The sequence below is a fragment of the Nansenia antarctica genome (assembly GCF_963989245.1).
Source record: "Nansenia antarctica genome assembly, chromosome: 10".
NCBI classification, from domain to species: domain Eukaryota; kingdom Metazoa; phylum Chordata; class Actinopteri; order Argentiniformes; family Microstomatidae; genus Nansenia; species Nansenia antarctica.
In genome coordinates, this window is record NC_137680.1 from 5,562,642 (window position 1) to 5,581,744 (window position 19,103).

The following is a 19,103-nucleotide window of genomic DNA, read 5'->3' on the forward strand; positions in this document are numbered from 1 at the left end:
GAGCATTGAACTTGTAGAGCTAATTTAGCTGGATAGAGTCTCAACGCAGATCTCAAGGTGTCTGCTGACTCTCAAGTCAATGTGAATTATTTATATCTCAAGCCGTTATCTTGTTATTGCAGAGATCTAGATTTCGCTTTGTGTTAATGCATGTACACATGATCGATTCATTTCGTGCATCGTGTGTTGCTGTCATTCAATCTGGCTGGTGTTGATGTGTGTCTGTGCCCCCCGCTCCGTTCAACTCGTTCCCCCTAGAGAGCCTGCTCTGCTGTACATAACAGTACCAATTATAAGGTTCTATCTCCATTTTAGTCAAAATTGAGTTGTTTTTTTTTTTTTACATAATCTGATCCATTAGGTGTTTATTAATGCCTGTGTGGTGTTATTTTAAAAAAAATTGAAAGTTTTGAGTTTTAATTAATAAAGTAATTAATAAAATACAAAGGTTCTGGGGTACATAACAGTACCAGGCAGCTGGCGTCAGAGAGAGAGAGAGGGGGGGGGAGAGAGTAAGGGGGGGGAGAGTAAGGGGGGGGAGAGAGAGAGGGGGGGGAGAGAGAGAAAGGGGGGGGGGGAGAGAGAAAGGGGGGGAGAGGGGGAGAGAGAGAGACAGAGAGAGAGAGAGACACAGAGAGACAGAGACAGAGAGAGAGAGAGAGAGAGAGAGAGAGAGGGGGGGGGAGGGGGGGGAGAGAGAGGGAGGGGGGGAGAGAGAAAGGGGGGGAGAGGGAGAGAGAGGGGGAGAGAGGGAGAGAGAGGAGGGCGAGGGAGAGAGAGGGGGGGGGAGAGAGGGAGAGAGAGGGAGAGAGAGAGGGGGGAGAGACAGAGAGAGAGAGAGAAAGAGAGAGAGAGAGGGGGGAGAGACAGAGAGAGAGAGAGACAGAGAGGGGGAGAGAGAGAGAGAGGGGGAGGGAGGGAGAGGGAGAGAGACAGAGAGAGAGACAGAGACAGACAGTACATACTGTACATACAGGCAGCTGCAGGCTTATGATGATAGAGTACAATGTTGTAGCACTTTTCTATGCCCATGTAGTCCTCAGCACCTGGAGTGTTTATAGTATTAGAAAGCGATAGATAACCTGTCAATAGGTTGATATTATGATAATTTACTGGGGGTGTCATTAAGTAATAATAAAAAATGCATTCCCCTACACATAAATAAATACACACTGGTGACTACTAGACGGTAAAGGGGGGTAAATAGTGGGCTATAGGTTATTTTTGCAGGACTTGAGGCATATACGGTAGGTTGGTGGCAGCAGGAGATGGGATGTCTGAGGATTAAGAGTAGAGTACCGCAGGACCAGGACACTCATGTACACTCAAGTAGCTACAACCATGGGGGAGAGGTGTGCCTTCAATAGGGTGGGACACTGAGTGGGAAACACCCTGTGTGGTTGTGTTTTGTGTGTGTGTTAGGGTTAACTAACCGAGCCATTCTGCGTATGTAACAAGTGACAAGCCTAGGCAAAACCTTATGCATGAGAACCATTAGACAAGGGAGCATACTTACACAGTGTGAATAATGTAGGCCTAGTCCTAGCTTCACACACTGTGCCACTCCGAGAGCTCATTATCAAAGAGGAGAACTGAAAGAGAAACAACATTTTGTAAAAAATATATTTTTTAAATGTATATTTAGTGTCTACATTACTTATCATGAAAATAGATATTTTCATGATGATTTTGATATGATCCTGTGTTTCCTTTTTCAGAATGGACACCAAAACCCCCCCAGACATCAGCTAAGATCTATTGTAGACTAGATTTATTTTTGGTCAGAGGAAGACGACAGCGATTGAAGAAGTAGAAATGGTGTATAGGCTACATGGTGGAAAGACCATGTACAGTTGAGAAATGGTTAAGATGGGAGTAGACCTACGTGAGAAAACTAGATAAACTAGTTGTAGTAGCTTGGCATATATTTATAGATAAGAGGAAGAGGTAGAGGTATTTTAGTAGACAGTTCATAGTCTCATATTAAGTCCCACCCAGTTGTAAAGTACAGATAGAGAAAGAGAGAAGCATGGAGTGTGGAGAGAGTAACTTATGCGGGGCAGGGGACCTGGAGCTGGACCCCGACATTGTGAGTGAGGAGGCTGGGAAACTGTACTCAGAGCTGCAGGTAACCTTTTTACCAAACACATTCTCTTTTCTAGATGCCTCTCTTTATATGTACTGTTCTGGCCATCTATAGTCTACTACATTCACATTACTACTTTCCACTCCACTATTTGTAATTTAAAGTATGCTTTATATGTTAAATGTTACTTGTAATGTATGTTTTAAACGTGGACTCCAACTAGATATAGTTGTAAGTGTTTTATATTATGCCAAATGTAAAATTGTATGATGTATGATATATTTTAATGTTTGAAATTTGTAATTTAAGCATGTTTTTTTTAAATGTTAAATGTTATTTGTAATGTATGTTTTAAATGTGGACCCCACTAAAAGTAGCTCATGCCTATGGGTATAGCTAATGGGGATCCTTCCAATAAATAAATAAACAAATAAACAAACTCCCAAGTAAAAAGAAATTAAGTGAAAATATCTTCTCAACATGAATTCTCTTTCCTGTATAGACCGTGGTAGAGATCCATGGGGCCAGTGTGGTGGAGTCTCTGGTCCCCATCCTGGTGTGGGTGTTGGAGGGTCTGGCCAGCTGCCGAGCGCAGCTGAGAGGGAGGGAAGAGGAGGTGGACAGAGACAAAGAAGAGAGAGGGGAGCTGTTGGAGAGATACCAGAGTGAGAAAGCACTACGGAGGGAGAGCCAGGAGGTGAGAGGAGGAGGTGGCAGAGTGTGTCTGACTGTGTTTATTGTTTTGACGCTTAGCCTATGTATGGAAATCACAGGGGTTGCTGGGTCAATTTACTTTTCAACATGGTCAATTCATGATAGAAATTGATCGAAATTCAATGAATGAATTGACGAAGTCACACATTGCAAATGTATGGGCGATTTACAATTGTCAATTAATTCCTCTTGATTGACTACATTTAAATGGAATTCGCCACAACGTTGAATGGTGAAAAAATAAACTGAATCGCATTACTGTATTGAACTGAACTTGTATAGTGTGTTGACAAGCGCTGAACTTGTTTTTGGTCTTGGCGTCTTTTAGAAGTATTTAGAGCTGGACGACCAGATTGAGCAGGAGAGGAGGACGATGAGAGGGCGAGAGAAAGAGAGAGAGCGGAGAGAGAGAGAGCTGGAGAAGAAAGCCAGAGAGCAGGCTGACCAGCGTGAGTCTGTTGTTGGAAACTGAAGATGTTTGGCAAGACCACAACAACAAGCTAATTCGGATGCTAATGCAACGTGTTGTGTTCTCTGTTTTTGCCACGACAGTGGTGGCCTTGGAAGAGCAAAGGGCCGGCGTAAGCAGAGACCTGGGCACGCTGAAGCACACTCACAACAAGGTCAGATAACGGCACATATTTAGACTACCAAGATATGTTTTGGTTTCAAAGTTAGTGTGCCTCTGAAAAAAAAGTGCATGATTTCTCATCCCCCCACGCCCTCTCTCTCAGTTGGTGCTCAGTTATCGGGATCTGTTGGAGAAGAAAAAGGATTTGGAGAGAGAGGGAGTCTTTGCTACACCAAGGTTACCTACCGAGTCCGACCACTGCTCACCTTTTCATAACTGCACATTACATACATGGATATTATGGCGAAGCATTCTATTTGCTATGATTCTCTTAAGGGCTCTGCACACAGCGTGCGATTTCTGTTGCGCGTCAACATTCCATTTTGAAGTTTGAATGGAAGTCTATGAGAACATACAACAGAAATTGCATCGCACGCTGTGTGCATTGGGATGCGATGTTTTACGATGTTCTCATAGACTTCCATTCAAACTTCAAAATGGAATGTTGACGCGCAACAGAATCGCACGCTGTGTGCAGAGCCCTTTATCAACTGGAACTACTTTATGATGTCACAATGAACCCCTGTCTTTAGGAATCATGTGTGTTCCAAGAGTTCTGATGTTCCGTCCACCCAGGACCAGTCAGAATCCTGTGTCAGCGACCAGGTAGGCTGACTAGATTGTTTACCTCTGCGTGTTGTATGTATGTGTCCCATGAATTGCAGCTTTTAACCGAATATTTCACCACGGTCTCCTTCCCCCTTCAGCAGTCCAGTCCAGGACCCGAGACACCCTCTGACTCGTCCCCTTCGGAAGATTCAGTAACCAAGGATGACCAAGGAGGGATTGGCGTAAACATAAAACCTGACAGAGATCCAACCTTTATCAATGATATCATAAGCTCCACCCCTGAGCTTGCCCAGTTTCATGGCATGTTGGAGATCACCAGGTAAGGATGTTTCTCAGTTCACATCGATAAATGCTAGTGAAGATAGCATTGCTAGTGGTATTTCAAGTGATTCAATTCAGGCTAGACGACGGCAATTGAATTACATTCACATGAAGTTTTACCTCATTACACATGAATTACAGTTAAGGAACTCAATCACAACTACGTAGTTGACTTTAAATTGGGCACCTTACACACACACACACACACACACACACACACACACACACACACAAATGCTGACCCCTCTTCAACCCCCAGCACACCAGTCAAAGCTCAAACCAAAGAACTAATTAAAAACGCAACAAAGACCTGCTTGGAGGAGGAGATGAAGGAAGCGGATAAGAGTGATGGAGAGGAGGGAGAGAAGAAGGAAGAGGAGGAGGAGGAGGAGGGAGTAGAGAAGCAGGAGGAGAAGAAGGAGAAGGAAGAGGATGAAGATGATATGGATAGCTTGGAATGGGAGCTGCGGAACACTGAATCTGTGTTTTCAGAACTGTCTGAGTTGAGTCGTGAATATGTGGAGAGTGTGGACCAGGGGGCCAGTGTCAGAGGTAAGATACTCTGATCAGCTGCACTCTGCACTCAACTTATAGTTCTGTCATCATTGAGATGTTTAGCTAGTCCTGATTTGGGTAAACTAAGATGGCCTGTTTCTATAGCATGCAGAGACTGAGACAGGAGCCATGGTATAAGGACTAAATGGATATATGGCCTCTAAACTGTGTGTACATGTGTGTGTGTTGGTGTGTGTTTGTGCAGGCAGCGCCGACCAGCTTGAGGAGATTATTTCTCAGTATGAGGAACTGAAACACGCTCAGTAAGTCCCCATATTATGTAAATTCCCCCATATGTATTTTTTCTTTTTGGTTAATATTTTTAGTTGAGTTTCACATAGGGCTTACACACCGGCAGTTCCGAACGCCGGTTCGCGTTCGCGTTCGGAAACCTCCGAACGTTGGCGCTGTCTGGCGAACGATACACTGGTATGAACGCGGGCTCGTTCGCCAGACAGCGCCAACGTTCCTAGTAACGTTCCTAGTAACGTTCCTAGTTCGCGAACGCGAACCGGCGTTCGGAACTGCCGGTGTGAAAGCCCTAACAGAGACATGTACACAACAGGACATAACAACAACAACTAGTATCCGTGGGGGAGGTCCCATATGTATTTTGACGTTACTAGGATGTCCTGTTCTCTCTGGTTTTAACTGCTTGCCTTCAGGCTTAGAAAGTGCACACTAGGTCTGGAGGGGAAAATATATAACAATGTCTTTTGTATTTCTTATTTACTCACTTACTCAGTCATTTACTCATGGTCTTGTTGTATACACACTATCTCATTCATTCCTCCATTACCCCCCCCCCACCCCCACCACCACATACACACACACCCACCCCACCCTCTCTCTCACTCTCTCAGTGAGCTAGTAGATGCGGCCCGTAAGGCGCTGATTTCCCGCGTGGAGGAACTGACCAATGACAGGTCGGCTCTTAAACTGGAGGTGGCTTCCCTTCAGGAAACTGCTGCCCGATTGGAGGGGAGGATGAAGGAGATGGAGGAGGAAACGAAGAGGTATAGAAAGAGTGACGCTCCTGATAGTCGACATTGTTTGTTTACGTCTTACATTACCCGTCACACAGGTTTGGACACACTTCCGGAACCATTCAATTGATTTGTGTCCAAGCTTTTGACTGGTCCTGTACCATACCCTGCTGTTTTTGTGTGTTGGGTCATTTTCATGGGGTACTGTGGTTAACAGATTTCATATCTTTTTTTTCCCCACTCTCCTGTAGACTTCGTAAAGAATTGGAGGCAAATCAATCCGAGGAATCTGATGTAAGAGGCCATGTTTTGTGTTTTTGGTTACTTCTAATAATAATAATAATTCATTAAATTTATATAGCGCTTTTCCGAGGCTCAAAGACGCTGAAGTACTACTTCTAGTAGTAGATTTAGGCTTTACCACGCTTTAGGGCTGCCACAAACGATTATTTTCATAGTCGACTAGTCACCGATTATTTTAACGATTAGTCGACTAATCGGATCATAAATTACTGCTTATCGCACAATTACTCAATCGCTCTTATTTAGCTATCATCTTCTAAATCAGCTTCTAAATTTAGCTTGAAGTTGTTAGTTGTTGTTGTAGGCATGTGCTAACTAAAAATAAAGACAATTAAAATGATTGTTCACTCAAAAATAGATATTTTAATGAACTTTGCAGATTTATTTCTGGCATCACTTGCATGTAATGTAATGTAAAGAGTAGTAGAGAGTGCAAACTGCTGAGTAAAATGAGGTAGGCTAGGCACTAGGCAACCAAAAGAATACAAAAACAAAAATAAATACTTGTACAGAGCACAAAAGTTTTGCTTTCCATAGTAGAACGCGCCTTCTTAGCACTGTAACGTTAAGACAACATTTTTAGCTATTTGATAAGTATCGCTTTGATGACAACGTTACAGCACATAACGTAGAATAATGTAAGAAGGCTTTTAACGTAACGATATCGTTAGCCAATAACAAGCTAACTAGCTTACCGAGACGAGCCATCGTCTTCCTCGTCATCTGCCACAACGTGCTTCCTTTTGAGATGCTCGCGCATCATAGACGTGCTGCCATGATAAGCGAGTTCAGCTTTGCAAAATGTATATTTTACAATCTTTTTTTCAACGTTGTGGTCGAAATGCTCCCACACTTTAGACGTACGAGGACGGGAAGACATTTCTCTCTGTTTGTTTTTCCGGGGATGTCACGTGTGCCCCGGATGACCGACACTGCACATGTACATCAAAGACACTGGGAGACGCTAGCCAGTGGCAGCTTCAGGGAAGAAAAACGAATGCTTATCGCTTATTTCAGCTCCAAAAAAACATGCGACGACGTCGATTACCAAATATGTCGGCGACGATTTTGGTAATCGACGTCGTCGCGACTAGTCGACTAATCGTGGCAGCCCTACCACGCTTGTGAAATACAATAACTTTACCACCCTTGTGAATACAATTACCATGATCATCTCAGCAGTTGCATAGCATCAGTCCATAATATTCTCATCCTTATTGAAGAAGTCTGTCAAATCCTGACGCATAACTCTGCTACATCGATTCTCTGGGATGTGATTGACTCCACTGTATACCGGTGCTCAAACTACACATTTTTTACCCACAGTCCTCTCTGCCCACATCCCTGCGTCGGTTCTCGCGGTCGGAGATGGCTCGTGTTGTCATGGAGAAGAACCAGTACAAGGAACGTCTGTTTGAGCTGCAGGAGGCAGTGAGACACAGTCAGAAGATCAGGTGATTTACCTATCTCATTAGAATCTGTACTGTTTGGGGCGCTTAGGTGGCGTAACGGACTAAGCGTTGACCATGTAACCGCAGGGTTCCCGGTTCGATTCTGGCCGCGGACATATCCTGCATGTCATCCCTTCTCTCTCTCTCACCCATCCTTCCTGTCATATCTCTACTATCTCTATCACAATGAAAAAAGCAAATATGAGTGGGACTGCCCCACTCAGAAAAAAAAAAAAAAAAAAGAATCTGTACTGTTTGTGTTCTGTTGAGTGACTGACAACAACCATGTTTTTTCCGCTTTTAAATTATTATTTTTTTTAGAGGCCTGTTGTATCAGATAGTACTGCATCCGTTCCACAAGTGTGGTGCTCATGTGCCGCTGCTTCTCTTTACGTTTCACATCAGTCTCATGTCCATTTTCCTCCTTTGTGTTCTCAGGGCCACCCAGGGGGAGAAGGTCACCGAGGAGAGGACCAGTGTGTGGAGGAAGTGAGAGAGAGGGTTTTGATTTGATTTGATTTATTGTGGAATTAAAAAGACAGTTCCCAAGGGATATTTGGATATTTTATTTCCATCATGGTCCCTGATTGAGGACAGGACAGACAGTTACCATAAAACAAATTTACAGAACATGATAAAAAACCATAAAAAACAAACATGGATAGTTACACAAATTCCCTGCACTTCCTACCTATGTTTCTACTCTGTCATTTCACTGGCTAGCCAGTTCCTTACTGCACGTTTAAAGCTTACCTCTCCCTCTAAGCTTTTTCGGGCCACTGGAAGCTTGTTCCATTCTGAAGCTGCTGTAAATAAAAATGTATTAGTACCCATTGCTGTTCGGAATTTAGGTAAAATAAAGTCTGTATTCCCTCTTCTGGTTGCATAGTTGTGCCTGTCACTGAACCGGCTAAAGTAGTCGGCCAAATAGGTTGGGCCATTATTTAGTACTATCTTATGTGTCAGGCCTAACCTGATGTGAGTGACCCTCTTTTCAACTGGAAGCCAGTTAAGCTGCCGGAAAGAGGCTAGTCCCAGATGAGTCCCAGATGGGTGGAGCATTTTAATTGTAAAACTTGGAAGGCCTATTGTGTAATACAGAATGTACAGTACATTGTTAGCCACATGACATCGGTTTAACCTTGGACTCCTTTACAAGCTTGCATATTTGCCTTGTCCCAGATTTCACTATATTTGGCTCATAAGCTATTCATATTTTACCCTAAGCTCACAGTGGCTTACATGGTCTATAATAGCGCAAGCACATGGTTTTGTAGAAGTTACTGTTCTGTGTTCTTGCGAGGTGGGAGATTTGCAGTCAAACTAACGTCTCTCTCTCTGTTCATTCGAGGTTCAACCGGCTGTTTGGCCTGACCAAGGACCCCTTAGTCCCGACTGCTGCTTTAGCGTTCGCCATGCAGACGTCACCGTCCCTCGTTCGCTCACCATTGGGGTCTCCACGACTACGGGCTGTCAGTCAGACTCAGACAGAGTAAGGAGATTATGTACATTACTGCCTCGTAACTTCACAGAATCTACTAGCCACCGTGCAATTCCAACTTGTGCTCCGTCAGTGGCGCCAGGTTTCATGTGTAGCTCCTTGAAGTTGATTAGTACTTTACCTCTTACTACTAACAGTATTGCTCCCAGAGTACTTATTTCACATCACATCACCTCTCTCTCTCTCTCTCTCTCTCTCTCTCCCTCTCTCTCTCTCTCTCTCTCTCTCTCTCTCTCTCTCTCTCTCTCTCTCCCTCTCTCTCTCTCCCTCTCTCTCCCCATCTCCTCAGTATCTCGCCCCCTGCCGCTCTCTCTCCGCGTGTCAGGAGGAGGGAGATCTACAGAGAAATCCGCTCCCATGTGTGGGGAAATCTAGGAAAACGCCAGCTCCATGGATGGAGCATGCCACTGTCACATACACAGGTAAAGACACACACACACACACACAAACACACACACACACACACACACACACACACACACACACACACACACTCAAAGTACCAGACCAATGTAAAACACACTCACACTGATCATAAACCAGACATATAGGAAATCCCTTTCAAAACGTTTTGTCATCATGTGTGTGGTTACTGCAGGAGACCTCTGAGCAAGTGCCTGATCCCAAAGACGTGCCTGTCCTAGTGCAGCTCAGACTGCTGGACCAGAGGGATGCGACCGCTAAGGTATGACTCATTACCCACTGGGACATTATCAGTTACATAAAGCAGGTAAAAAGGATGTTGAAGGTAGAAGGAAGTTTCCCCCTTGACACTGATCTACGGTCAGTTTTGAATGACCTCTTTGCAAGGTCTGATTCCGTAAACTTTCCACATCGCAAATAGACATTAATTCCTATGAGGTGACCATAGTCGTAAACAGGTACAATTCCTTGAGAGGAAAAAAAAGATGATCCTTCAGCAATTAACAGCAGGGATAGGGTGCCACATTTCCCTAACTCAGTCGCATACCTCTCTCTGTGGGCCTTTCTCTCTGTAGCTGAACTGTGCTGCGGCAGTCACACCTGAGATCTCTGGCGAGGCGACGGTAAGGTGATCATTACAGGGCTCGATTACTGCTTCTAGTCACACACAGTAACCGCCACTTACAGTACCGTCTAACCGCCATTTTAGGAACATATTGTGCCATGTCCGTTATCTTTTTAACATTCCATGCCCGCCCCCCCCCTTCCTCTCTGTCAGTGTTCTGTGTGGGCGGTCTCTGGTCCTGCCTCCAGTAGTGATGTCACAGTGATCGACCCGGCACGGTCCAATACAGTGCTGGACCAGTTCAGCCTCCCGCCCACCTCACCCGCGCTCTGTATCTGCGTCGTGCCCCCCACTGGTCAGTGTCATGAACATTTAGTGCTCAGGAGGGTAGAAAGTCAGCTAACATGGTTTGAGATTTCTGTAAATGTATTAACCACCAAAACTACCATAAAGCATTAGCATAGCTTCTATTAGCATGATAACTGGTGTGTCTCTCTGTGCTTGTCTCTTACTCTTTCTGTTCTGTCTTTGTCTCGTCAGGTGGGACCTCAGGGACTGTGTGGTTGGGAACTCAGGAAGGAGGGTAGGACTGAGTAAAGAATTCAGTGTCCTTTCTGACACACTAATTATATATATATATATACGTATATATATTAGGGGTGCAACGGTTCTCGGTTTTTTTACGGACGGTACGGTTTGCGTTCCACGGCTCAATTCACTAGTGAACCGTGACGGTTTTCGGTTTATGCTGCGATTTGGCTGCGTTCGTAAATTAGCTCTGAGAGCGCCGCAACAGTTTGAGGAAGCCCCGGATTCCTACAAGTCTGCGGTGTGGGGTCAATTCGCTTTTCCCGTTGAATACGACAATAAGGGGGGGAAAACAGTGGACAGAAATATTACTGTCTGCAAGCTCTGCTTAAAGCGTGTGCCATATGCAAATGGTTGCACCTCTAACATGAACCAGCATATTCGCCGCTACCACTCAACGATAACACTGACTGGGAGCAGGAAAGCCAGTCAGGTAGCGTCAGTGAGCAGACAGCAGTCTCTCTCTGATGCGTTCGGACAGACGTACACTACCACTTCAGAGAAACACAAAAAAATAACCAATGCAGTGGGGATGTTCATTGCAAAGGATTTGCAGCCCTTTTCGGTGGTTGGAGATTTGGGTTTTCGAAATCTGATAAAAACTCTCGAGCCCCGTTACAGTGTCCCCTCCCGTACATCATTCAGCACCAAAATAATCCCCGGTATTTACCAAACAACGCGCAGAGGCATTGAAGACGATTTGGCAAAAACACAGAGCTTTGCACTGACTACGGAGGGTTGGACCTCCCGGGCAACGGAGAGTTACCTCACTGTCACGGTCCACTACATGTCACCGGATTGGGAGATGCAGAGCGCAGTACTGCAAACTCGTCCACTATACGAAAGCCATACCAGCGCGCACCTGGCAGAGGAACTAACAAATGCAGTGACTGAGTGGAAGTTGGAGAGGCCAAACATAACAATTCCCGTAACAACAGACAACGCAGCAAATATCGTAAATGCGATCCATGAAGCTGGTGGACTGGGGCCACAGATCGGCTGCTTTGCGCACGTCGTAAATCTCGCCGCCAAGAAGGCAGTGGCAATAACCCCGGTGTCCCGCCTCCTGGGTAAGATCAGACATGCAGTCACTTTCTTCAACAAAAGCACCACAGCCCACCATATTCTGACAATTAAACAAGATATGTTAGACTTACCAAAACACAAATTAATCCACGATGTCGCAACTCGTTGGAATACAACACATGACATGTTGGAACGCTATGTGGAAAGTGTTACTTTTGTAGTGTGAATTTGTTTTCCTCCTGTTTGTATACGGGCTACCAGCTGTCAAGGCTAAAGTGCACTTTTACTTTCGAAAGTGTTTATTTATTTTTGGACATTTGAAAGTGTTTTTTGTTTATATACAATTATATATACATTATATACATAACATATACATGTGTATGTTAAAGTTCCATATTATGTATAAGCAAAATAAAGTAAAGTAACAGTTTGTAAATAAATAGTAGCATTTGTTTCTGAACCGAACCGTACCGAAAACCGTGACCCAAAATACCGAACCGTACCGAACCGTGGGCCAACTGAACCGTTGCACCCCTAATATATATACAGTGGTGCTTGAAGGTATGTGAACCCCTTGTGCAGTTATAATTTTGGGGAGGTTTTTACCATGAAATCTTTATTTAATCAGAACCAGTCTTTTTTATCTGACATAACAGGTTTATATTTACCAATTCCATATGTTGGTTTAGAGAGAATCATGCGTGTTAGTAGGAAAACTAAATTATAAAGAAATTAGTGCAGGTGCAAAAATAAGTGAACCCCAAGTTGCCTTGGTTAAATCAAGTAGGTAAGTACTTTCAAGCATCACCGTACAGTACCAGTCAAAGGTTTGGACACACTTTCCCATTCAATTAAATGGGGAAGTGTGTCCAAACTTTTGACGGGTACTGTATATATCATTATATTATATGTTCTTTCTACTCCCTCACTAATGGAATGAATAACTCTCTCTGTTTTGTTGTCTTTTTTCCATGTCCAGTGTGCTGATCCACTCTGCCTCCACAGCCAGGAGACGTTGTCTACAGTCTATCTCACTGTCAGAGGGCGTGCACTCTCTAACGTGAGTACTTCTGCTGTGTTCTCTCCTTGGCTATGCACACACACACACACACAGGCCCAGGCTGAAACCAACCCTTAGGCCCCTTTCTGTGTCGATGCAGATGATAAAATATACTAGGTGGAGTGATAACCATACATAACCCCTTTCTGTGTACCGTATTTTCCGCACTATAAGGCGCACTTAAAAGCCTTTAATTTTCAAAAAAAACGACAGTGCGCCTTATAATCCGGAGCGCCTTATATATGGATCAATTGGTTAATTGGTTGATCCATACTGGTTGTACACGGCGCTCAAGGCGCTCTGTCAAAATGTTTCAGTACGACTGGTAAACTACAAAGCCGCACCGCTTGCAGCATTACGGTAATCAGTAAACACCAGTACTGTGCTTACTCACAGTCCCACACCACTTGTGTGTGTATAAAGACCCCAAGTAAAGAAGACTAAACAGAGTTTCCGAGGGAACAAAGCGAGATGGCCACAGTTAGAGGACAAACTCGAACAGTGGGTTGTTGAACAGAGAGCAGCAAGTAGAAGCGTCTCTACAGTCACTATTCGAATGAAGGCAACAGCGCTAGCACGGGACATGAACATCGATGAATTTCGAGGCGGTCCTTCTTGGTGCTTTCAACTTGAAGTTTTAAAGTACCCACTCGATATAATAAACAACAGTTTAACGATCACTAAACACTTATAATTTGTGTATTGGATTCATTATTCTCGTTTGCCGGAGGCTACCGGTAAGGGAGGGTTGACTTGTAAACATACTTTCGTTTTAGCTCGTGTTCAAAAGCAAGAACTGTGTGTTCATCTAGTTATGTGTAGTTATGTGTTTTTAGCATGTCGATGTTCTCCCAGTATGTTGTCATGTTATTAAAATACAGTTGAGACCTTCGTAGCGATGTGTTTTGTTAGCAGCGTTCGTAGCTGTGGCTGCGTTCAGAGTCACTTTTCTCCCATTCAGTGTTTGAGGTGAACCAACATTCAAATACGCCTGTCGTGTTCAATCTTTCTCTGATTTGAATGTATGACACATCATTTGAAAGCTTACAATCTGTAGTTTAAGCATGTGTAAAAACTGAAAAATTACGTTGCACACCAGGAGCTGTTACATATTGGTTGTTGGTTATAATTGTATAGCCTATTGGTTGTTTTCTGGTGTTGTTTTCTTGTTTTGCTCTGTTTGTAGTCTACTTGATGTATTTTTTATCAGCTGTTAAATCACCACAGCGGTTAATCCACTAATAGAGTTAATAGCAGATTGAAAATGCTTGTAACTACTCTATATCTCGTGGTCGCAGCTATTGCGAATTGCTATTCACGCGAGTCAGCTGTGAATCACCGCAGGTCCTTGCCGCTTGTTGCAAAAACGGATGACGAACGGCTGATACTTGAGGTGGAAAAATATATATTTTTGACAGTGGAGCAGGTAGAACGTTGACGGTGACAACGCTCAGGTGGAGCATGGACAACGGGAAGTTGACGCAACACCGATGGAGAGGTGACGCAACGCAGTAGGTGGAGCTTGGGCGTAACGCAACCCCAGTCAAACGTTTGACTGCAGTATCTTCTATTCTATGCGCCTTATAATCCGGTGCGCCCTGTATATGAAAACAGTTCTAAAATAGGCCATTCATTGAAGGTGCGCCTTATAATCCGGTGCGCCTTATAGTGCGAAAAATACGGTAGATCTCAGATGATAACATATACTAGGTGGAGTGATAACCATACATAACACCTATCTAGTTTAGATTGAATACTAAACATTTTGTATTTGTTTTTTTTATTTAGGTATTCACAGGGTCAAGTCATTGCTGGACTAGCCAATGGCACCCTTGCATTTTTCTCACACAACGCAGGTAATTCTCTTCGTCTCTGATGGTTTGTTTTATGTCAATATATTGTAATAAGATGAAGATGAAATGTGTCCTTCCTCCTTTACTTGGAATAATCACTGCTCTAACATCAGTACTTTGACTGACAGGCGGCTGGGACCTCCAATCACATGAGGAGTTGTCCCTCAATTCTACCCCATTACAACCCATTCGCTGTTGCCTAGCAAAGGGGGAGAGCTTATGGGTGGGATACTGGAACCGGGTTCATGTGATTGACATCCCGAATCGAAAAGTGGAGGTGAGAGTTCAGGGAAAAGCTGTATTGTGTATGCTCCTCTCTCCCTTGTTCAGGGGTGCAAACTTGTCACCTTTTAGCCGTTTTAGCCGTTTTTACCTCAAAATAGGTCAACAATTTTCATAAATGTTCTTTGTTTTCAGGCAAAAATAATAATGTGTCACCTTTTTGGGCCATCACCAGTTTGCATCCCTGCTTGTTATATTCATACCCTGAGTCGGGTAAGACAGGGAGGATAATAGTGCAGAAGTGTAGAGGATATATCACTATACTCACCTTTTTTACCCCCCCCCCCTCTCTCTCTCTCCCTCTCACTCTATCCTCAGCAAACCTTTGTCGTATCGGATCGGAGTGAGCAGCAGGTGCGTTTCCTGTACGCAGCAGGAAGCGGTGTGTGGACAGCATGTCGGCTGGACCCCACCATCAGGCTTTTCGATTGGTCCACTGGTAGGCCCCTGCAGGAAGTGGATTTGACACCTATGGTCACGAAAACACTAGGTGGGTTGCAGTTGATTCACCTTTTTTTATGGTTTGGTATTAAACTGAACTCCTATGAACAACTATGAAGTATCTCCATATGTAGTATGTCTGTCATAGCCAGTCAGTATTGTAAATATTTAGACCAAATGTTTACCTCTTGACCCCTCCTCCCCAAACCAAACCCACTTGAACTCATGCTTGAGTGGGGGGGGTTCTTCTTGATGCTTTTTTCCCCAAAGCCATAGCCCTTCTCAATAATTGCTGATCATTGTACCTTGCACTTTACATGTTATTGCACTTAGTTGTACAGTATTTATTCATAATATCCACTCATATTGGTACTGTATATTTTGTCTTGAGTATTGTCGTGTTGTCGTCTTGTTGTATGTGCTGTAGCTTGTTTAGTATGGTTGAATACCAAATCATGTTCCTAGTGCACTGCGAATAAAGTTGAATTGAATTGAATTGAATTGAATAATTTATTTATTTTACTCCCTCCCTCCTCCAGGTCCTGCCTTCCTGTCACTCTCCCCCCTGCAGATTTCTGCTCTCACTGTCATCTCGGGCCGACTGTGGGTGGGAACTGGGAGTGGCGCCATTTTCTCCGTCCCTGTGTCTCTCAGTGAGTACTGTGACCTCCGACCTCCGGGCCTCAACAGAGAGTTAACACACTGATGTCACAATGTTCAGTCGTTGTTCATACACTTTGACTCTTTTTGAATACACAATGTATTCTTCCTTCGTCCCTTCCTTGAGGTTAATCACTGGTCTCATAAGATTGGATCAGTAAAAGAAAGAGGTTTTACTTTTTCATTATAGATTTTTTTATTATCATCACGTGAGATCAATAACCGAGACAGGAAGGAACAAGGACCTTGGTACTTGGTACTCAGAAGCGTATCGTTCATCAATAACTATGACCTCACAGGTTCAGAGTCTGCCTCCATCCCATACTGCTCTCTGGCACTAGCCCAGCTGTGTTACCATGGACACCGACAGGCTGTCAAATTCATCATCGCTGCTCCCGGTGAGGATCTGATCGGCTTCTCATATCATTGTTTTAGTGTCTGTGATCTGAGGACAACATGGCCTCTTCGGTAGAATACATTTAGAGTAGTGAACTAATTGTTGTTTTGACTGTGACTCTGCTCCCCAGGCTGTTTGAACACCTCCTCCTCTACAGCGGCTAACAGCGCTGCCTCTACCTCTCAGCTCATCCTCAGTGGAGGAGAGGGCTACATCAACTTCCGCATCGGTGAGTTGAACGATCGGATGGGTGTAAGGTGGTAGGCTAGGTTAAAGTTTGACTAATTGCCCCCTCCGCCCCCTCCAGGAGACGATGCGAATGACGGAACATCCGACACAGCCCCCCAGCGGTCAGAGCGCAGTCACATGATCATCTGGCTGAGCCCTTCCCCCTCCCTGCCGAGCTCCGCCCTCTAACTACTAACCTCATTGCCTTGATCCAGTCTAGAATGAAATACAGAAGGACCAGACTTAGATTATGGCATTAGAAAATACCAGTAAATATACTGTACTGTCGGTTACAAGCTTTCTGAATTATCAGCTTCTCCCAAAGAATATAGAGATGAACAACATCCATGTCTAATCCTTCTTCATGTCATTCTAGCATTCAGTGTATATCCACTTTACCTTTGACTAAACCTCATCTGGTTGGTTCACCCTGTCTCAGTTTGTGCCTTTAAATCTGATTTCATAATCGTTGCCGTGTGATTGGTCAGTGTCATGTGTTTGTTAAATATTTCTGGAGGGGTCTTTCAGTTGTTTTTTTCTCTCATTGTGACTACTGGTATTATTATCATAATCATCATAAACCTGGGAAGGCTGGTGGGAGGTAGAAATAAGAGGACAGGCTCATCGTAATACATGGAATGGTGGTATACGATTTCTATTTCCACCAGCCTCCACCGTCATGAACAGCTCCACTCCAACAACATACTGGAAGTCACAATCAGCATCACTCAACATTTGGTTGGTCAGTTTAAGAGCTTTTGTTTGTTTCGTTGTTTTTGTTTGTTGACCATATATAATGAAAAACACGCGCACTCATATTCACATCATCATTCCATTATGTCAGCTTTAGGTCACTGTTCCTCATTGATCCTCATTGATCCTCGATCATGTTTACATTAGCACTGAGTTTAGTGTTGAAGCTGCTGTGTAGAACTGGGTTCCTAACTCACTGTGAACTGAGGAGGTTAGAGGTCGCCCGTAACCACGGATACAGGCACAGATAATTTTAAGCCCAATAAGCTTAAGGTAAGGATTGTGGGGTAATATAATCAGATTATAGATCTGTGGTTTACGGGCAACCTCTACCTCAAGTGAAAACTGTACTAAAGCTGTGGGATAATTGCACTTTATTCTGACCATCTCTGTGCAACAGTCTAACGTGAGTGTGGATGTGTGTGTGTGTGTGTGTGTGTGTGTACCGTACCTTCTCAAATCTTCTGAAATTATTTGCTGTATCAAGACAGTATTTTCTCCAGCAGAAATAGTTTCTTGTCATAAAGCTCAACAGCATATGACTGTTTTATTATACAGTATGTTTTAAGTTTGGTTTTCATTTACAGAGAATAAGGGAGAGGGAAGGAAACGAAAACATACAGTGCCTATAGAAAGTCATCATACCCCTTCACTTTTTCCACATTTTGTTTGTGCTATAGACTCAATTTAAAATGTATTAAATACATTTTACTAAATCATCAATCCACATACAATACCCCATAATTACAGAGTGAAAACAAGTTTTTAGAAGTTTCTGCAGATTTATTTAAAAATGTTATCTTAAAATTAGCTCAAATGCAAAAATGTCACCAACAAATCACTCAATAAGTTGAATTGAGTCATCTTAATGCAAGGATAATAGTTCCACAAAATGTGGAAAAGTTAAGGGGTATGTGAAAGTATTACTTTCTATAGGCACTGTATATTATGCAGTATTTATGTGTGTGTGTATGTTAAAGCACTTGAGTGCTGAGTGTGTGAATCATGTCAGAAAATGTTAATCATAACTGGATGTTTCTTCTGTGGACTTTTGTCCCCCTCTATGCAAAGACAATCTATGTATCTTACTAAATATATGAATTATGAACTTATGTAAATATTGTATTTTCATTAAAAAATCTGTCATTGAAAGATTTGGTGCATTTTACAAGAATTTGTAACCATAAATTAGCATTTTCTTTTACCATAAAAATAGTTTTAATACAAGAACTGTATAACTGATTTCTACAAACACAAACACAAAGTCAGTCAAAGGTGAGCCACCTCTTACAGTCAGAAGTAAAGTAAAGTGAAGTAACATGTTAGTAACTACTAACATGAATTAACAGTTACTTCGTTTCGAGGGGATTATCAGTAGAGAAGTCACCTTAAATGGCAATGGAAAAAGTAGTCTTACACAATGGAATTGGTGACATTTTGGGGAAAAGAATGCCACTGTACTTCCATGTACCCCCAAGCACTTTGGCCAATGGTTTTGTTTACTGACAACCTCCCCCAGCCCTCCCAGTCCTGGCCTGCTTGGCCTCCCCTCCTCAGGGGCTGGTGTGGCTCCTAGGCATGCGTATCTTGCGGCTGACTGTCCGGGCCAGCCGGTCCATGGCTCCCCACCTGGCCCCCGCCAGCTCCTTCCTGGACGTCAGGCCCTCGATATTCCCGCTGTACCACATGACCCAGCCGCCCAGTGACAT

General features: G+C 43.6%; 1 protein-coding gene across 1 annotated transcript; it reads left to right on the forward strand.

Annotated features, from left to right (window-relative positions):
• The first annotated feature begins 1,895 nt into the window (after positions 1-1,895).
• On the forward strand, positions 1,896-16,850 carry LOC308165979 (C-Jun-amino-terminal kinase-interacting protein 4). The gene is made up of 27 exons (XM_080540192.1): positions 1,896-2,128; positions 2,589-2,783; positions 3,129-3,249; positions 3,353-3,423; positions 3,535-3,620; positions 3,965-4,037; positions 4,139-4,320; positions 4,582-4,874; positions 5,083-5,140; positions 5,741-5,893; positions 6,115-6,157; positions 7,493-7,620; positions 8,056-8,106; positions 8,969-9,109; positions 9,408-9,540; positions 9,717-9,803; positions 10,117-10,164; positions 10,320-10,461; positions 10,647-10,689; positions 12,700-12,780; positions 14,569-14,636; positions 14,762-14,910; positions 15,234-15,405; positions 15,896-16,009; positions 16,316-16,414; positions 16,544-16,642; positions 16,721-16,850. The coding sequence occupies exons 1-27, from the start codon at positions 2,030-2,032 to the stop codon at positions 16,828-16,830; spliced, it is 3,039 nt and encodes a 1,012-aa protein (XP_080396318.1). The 5' UTR covers positions 1,896-2,029; the 3' UTR covers positions 16,831-16,850.
• The last annotated feature ends 2,253 nt before the right edge of the window (positions 16,851-19,103 follow it).

Bases quoted from the DNA above. Each gene is read 5' to 3' on its own strand.
- LOC308165979 (XM_080540192.1), top strand. From the start codon at position 2,030: ATGGAGTGTGGAGAGAGTAACTTATGCGGGGCAGGGGACCTGGAGCTG. The intron at 4,321-4,581 runs GTAAGGATGTTT...TTCAACCCCCAG, and splicing joins GGCATGTTGGAGATCACCAG to CACACCAGTCAAAGCTCAAA. The intron at 6,158-7,492 runs GTAAGAGGCCAT...TTTTACCCACAG, and splicing joins ATCAATCCGAGGAATCTGAT to TCCTCTCTGCCCACATCCCT.